The sequence below is a fragment of the Penaeus monodon genome, chromosome 7, assembly GCF_015228065.2.
Source record: "Penaeus monodon isolate SGIC_2016 chromosome 7, NSTDA_Pmon_1, whole genome shotgun sequence".
Taxonomy (NCBI): domain Eukaryota; kingdom Metazoa; phylum Arthropoda; class Malacostraca; order Decapoda; family Penaeidae; genus Penaeus; species Penaeus monodon.
Window position 1 is genome coordinate 42,072,653 of NC_051392.1, and position 5,994 is coordinate 42,078,646.

At 29.6% G+C, this 5,994-nt stretch overlaps 1 protein-coding gene across 1 annotated transcript in view; it reads left to right on the forward strand.

Moving 5' to 3' along the window:
- The first annotated feature begins 269 nt into the window (after nucleotides 1-269).
- The window catches only part of LOC119575662, a 15,721-nt gene continuing 9,996 nt past the window's right edge, over nucleotides 270-5,994 (forward strand). The window contains exon 1 of the mRNA XM_037923291.1: nucleotides 270-331. Within this exon, the coding sequence (XP_037779219.1) occupies nucleotides 270-331 (62 nt within the window). The remainder of the gene's footprint in view (nucleotides 332-5,994) is intronic.

A 5,994-nucleotide genomic window follows, 5' to 3' on the forward strand; every position in this document is an offset into this window, starting at 1 on the left:
CCAAGTCCTTTTTTTTAAACATCGGGTATTAAAACATGATAGACATGTTTTGTTTGATGCACCCCATACTTCTCAGAATACTTTTTAATCCAACATTTTGGCCCCATGATTGCTTCCAGCTAGCAAAATAACGAATAACATTTACAAAAAAATTTCAAAAAAGCAAAGCCAAGTGTCACAGACCATCGTTGAAATAAAAGTAAAGTCAAACACTGTACACCACGCTTAAAACATTCGATGCAGCTAAAAGGGGGGGTGGGGAAGCGGGTATGGCGGAGCCAAAGAAGTGGGACAGGGATAGCAAGCAGAGGAGGAGGAAGAACCACCCTAAGTAGGCCCCTCTCCCCCTTCTTTTGCCCCCTTCCCAAAACCTCTCAAGCGATGCCGGGAGTAAAAACCCGGGAAAAAAACTTTGCCAGGAGCAAAATAAAAAAAATAATACATATATGTTGCATATAATAATATATTATAATTTATACATATATATATATATATATATATTATATATATATATAATATATTTTGTGCAATACACACACAGACACAGACACAAAAACCCCACACCACCCCACACACACACACCACACACACCACCAAAAACACACACACACACACACACACACACACACACACAGACACCACCCACACACGCCACCCACACACACATAGTATTACACACACAATATATACAAATATATTTTTATACATAATTATGTATATATAAAATATATATACTATTATAATATATATATAAATATATAAAATAAATAATAAGGGCCGCGGGGCCCGAATGGTTAGACGTGGGCCGAATGGTTATCACGACGGAAATCTGATTTCGAGGGTTCGATCCCCGGCCCGGCCGTTGCCCCCTTTTGGGCAAGGAACTTCACCTAGATTGCCTACCTACCCCTGGGTGGCCAAGCCACCCAATCGTGCTGGTTTCCCAAACCCGGATAAAATAGAGGAATGATTTCCCAAAAAAGGAACACCCGGGACTCTCCGTGGAAAAAGGGAAATGGGACTCACCCCCGTACTATCAAGAGCATCACAATGAAAAAATCCCCAAATTTAATTCTGCTGTGACCACGGCGGCTCAGACATGAATACCTTAAAAAAAGAAGAATATATATATAATAATATAAATATATATATTTAAAATTTTATATGTGTGTGGTTTTTTGTGGTGGTGGTGTGGTGTGTTGTGTGTGTTTGTGGTGTTGGGGTGTTATGTAGTATGGTTTTGTGTGTGGTGTGGGTATAAATAAACACAACACACATATACATACAAAATACATAAAAACTACATACATAATCATACTACAACATCATAAAAAATACATACAATATACTACAAATAAAACATTTCTTCACTCATACATACATACAACACCACACACACACACACCACCACACACAAAACACACACACACACACCATATATATATTATATTATATATATATATATTATATAAACACTAAAATTTTTCTACTATAATAAATATATATATATTATTTTACATATATAAACCATTTACAATATAAATAATATGTATAAAAATTATATCTTATTATAACGATATACATATATAAAAAAAATTTTTATACAATTATTTTATTATATATATAAAATAATTATATATAACCTTATATATAATATTATATAATAATATATTTACTACAATATATATATATATATATTATATCTATATATATATATATATATTATATATATGTTTTAAAATATAACATGTTATATTTCCCACACCACACACCACACACCACACACACACCCCCCACAGACACACACACACGCACCCAATATATTATTATATTATATATATATAAATTTTATAATACATAATATATATATTATTATATAATATATATAATATATATAAAATATATAAATAAATAAATATAATATTATATTATATATATATATATATTAAATATATATATATATATATATTTAAAATACTATATATATAACACATATATAAGTGCATATACATATATATATATATAATATATTATATATAATATAAAATTTTATATATATATATGTAAATTATTATTTAATATATATATATTTATTATATAAAATATATATTATAATATATATTAATATATAAAATATTTTATATATAAAATAATATAGTATAAATAAATACATGCACACACACACACATATTTACTAATATATTTAATATATATATTTATTACAGTATATATAATATATATATATAATATATATATATATATATATATTATTATAATTTTTTTTGGGTGTTTTTTATATATATATAAAATATTATAATATATATATATATGTTTTAATTTATGTATGTTATATGTATGTATATATGGTTGTGCATGTATTCTTTTGAATTAAATATTATAATTTTATATATATATTAATTATTATATTATATTAATATTAGTATGTATATATGTTGTATAGTGTGTGGATGTATATTTTTTATACTTATATATATAATATATATATTATAATATATTTATATAATATATATATAATATTTATAATATATATATAATAATATTATATATTATATATATATATAATAATAATAATAATATTTTCTTCTTTTAACGGTGGTTTCATGTCTGAGCCCCCGTGGTCACACAGAACTTTTTTTAGTTTTTCAGTTGTGATGCTCTTGGAGTGAGTCGGGGTAGGGTCCCCAGTTCCTTTCCACGGGGGAGTCCGGGGTTTTCCCTTTTTAGGTAATCATTTCTCTATTTTACCCGGGGTTTGGGGATCAGCACTGACTTGGGCTGGCTTGCCCCCCCAGGGGGCTAGGCAATCAAGGCCTTGCATCATGGGCTTTCCATGATTTTTTTTTTTTAGCAATTTAGGCGGGGTTTGCCATTGCCTTCCGCCCGGTTTTTTTTTTTTTTTTTTTTTTTTTTTTTATCGAGTCACCTCTCATTTCCCCGGTTTGATGAGCTGGCTTGGCCCCCCAGTGGCTGGGCAGGCATCGAAGTGAATTCCTTCCCCAACGGAAAAACGCGCCGGCCGGTGACTCAAACCCTCGAACTACTTGCCGTCGTGACATCTTAAGTCGACGCTCAAACCATTCGCCCCCGGGGGCCCCCATAATTAATAATAAATATAATTTTATATAATATATATATATATATATATTATATATTATACACACACACACCAACACCACCCCCACAACCACACACACACACCCCACAACACACACACACACACACACACACATATATAGTAATATTTTAAAATTTTTATATATTATATATATATATATAATATTTTTTAAATATATGGGGCCGCGGTGGCTGAGTGGTTAGAGATCGGCTAAAGACGTCCCGATGGAAATCTGAATTGGGGGTTTCGAGCCCCCGGCCCGGCGGGGGTTTTTTCCCCTTTGGGCAAGGAACTTCCCCGTTCCCTACCTCCCCGGGGTGGGCAGCCAGCCCAAGTCAGTGCTGGTCCCCAAGCCCGGAAAAATAGAGAGAAGATTCCCAAAAAGGTAACCCCGGGCACTCCCCGGGGAAAAAGGAACGGGGGGCCCTACCAGTACTACCCCAAATATCATCAAAACATGAAAATAAAATTAAGTGTTGTGTGACCACGGCGGCTCAAACAGGAACCTACCTTTTTTTAAAAAAAAAATACACAGCACACCACACACACACCACACACACACACACACACCACACACACCACACACAAACATTAATATATATATTATTTATATATATTTTTAACAAATACATACTACATACACACACACACCAACACACACACACACACCACAAAACACAATAATATATATTATAATATATATATATATATAATACACTATATAATAATACATAAACACACACACAACACACACAACAACACACACACACACAAAAACACCCACACACACACCCCACACACAACACACCACACACACCCCCATAACACCACACACACACCACACACCAACACACGCGCGCCACCACCAACCACCCACACACACAAACCCACCCACACACACCAAACCCACCACCACCCCACACACCCACCACACCACCACACAACACCCACACAACACACACACCAAACACAAAAACACATACATACTACATACATAATACATATATGTAATATAAATGTATATATATATATAATTTTTAAAATATAATATATATATTTTTTTTTTTTTTTTTTTTTTTTTTTTTTTTTTTTAAAACGGTAGGTTCATTTTTGACCCGCCGGGGTCACAGCATGATACAAATTGTAGTTTCATTTTGTGATGCTTTGGAGTGTTTTACTGGTGGGGTCCCCATTCCTTTCCAGGGAGGGGCCCGGTGTTACCTTCAGGTAATCATTTCTCTATTCACCCGGGTTTGGGGGCCCAGCACTGTTTTGGGCTGGCTTTCCACCCAGGGCTAAAAGGCAACGAAGTAAATTTCCTAAAAATTTTATATTAAATAAATAAATATATATAATTTAAAAAAGGGGATACAAAACACGGGGTGGTGTGGGTGTGTGGTGGGGGTGGGTGTGTGTGGGTGTTGTTGGGTGTGGTTTGGTGGTGTGTACAAATAAAATGCTATATATAGAGAGTAACATAAAGAACAAAAAAAAAAATATATAAAAAAATTATATATATAACTAAAATAATAAAAAATTTATATTAAAAAATTTGTAAACATAATTAAATACAAAATAAAAAATATAATACAAAATAAAAATATATACATATTTATAATTATTATATTAATATAAATATATTATATTTTGGGTTTTTATATATATATATATTATATTTTATATATATATTTTATTTTAAAACATATTTACAAATAATATAATATACCCACACAACATAATTTTATATTATATAAAAATAATAATATATAATTATATATATATATTATAATATAGACACACATCTACATACTACTACATGCAAAAATACAATATATAACACACACTCACACCCACCCCACACACACCACACACACACACCACACACGTGATTTTGTATATATATTTAATATATTTAATATGTTTTATATGAATTTACTTATTTTTAAAAGTAAAGTTTAAATTATATAATATTATTATATATATAAATATAATATATATATATATTTATATAAATATAATATATAATATAATATATTAAAAAATATTTAATAATATATAAAATATATAAAAATATATATATATATAATGGTTGTGTGCATCTTTTGCTCTTTGTTGTACATATACACACGTAAATATGTACGGGAAATAAATTGCTATATGTAATTGTGTATTATATATTTTTTTCATGTATCCACATAACATATAATATATAAAAACAAAAAAATATAAAAGGGGACAACTACAAATGTTGGTAAAAGCAAGGGAAGTTATACCCCCATTCTCGAGAAAACCCCAAGTCTTGTTCTTTAAAATCGGGTTTTAAAAAACCACCAAAAACCATTAATATAATATATAAAATATAATAATATATTAATATAAAAAAATATATAATATAATATATATAAAAAAAATTTTAAAAATTTTTAAAATAAATATATAAAAAATAAAATAAATTAACTAAATTTTATATATAAAAATATAATATATATTATTTTAAATATAATATAATAAAAATATATATATATATTGCATATATGTACTTATACATGTACACAATACATACCCTCTCTCTCTCTTCTCACTCCCCTCTCCCTCTCTCTCTCCTCTCTCTCCCCTCTTCTCTCTCTCTCTCTTATATTATAATATATATATTATATATATATATATTATGTGTGGTGTGTGGTGTTGTGTGTGTGGGTGTGGTGTTGTTGTGTGGGTGGGGTGTGGTGTGTGGTATGTGGTGGTGGGTGGTGTCGTGTTTTTATACAAAACACAACGCACATAATTATGTATTAAATGAAAAAATAAAAATAATATATATATAAAATTTTTATAATATATAAAAAATATATATAATA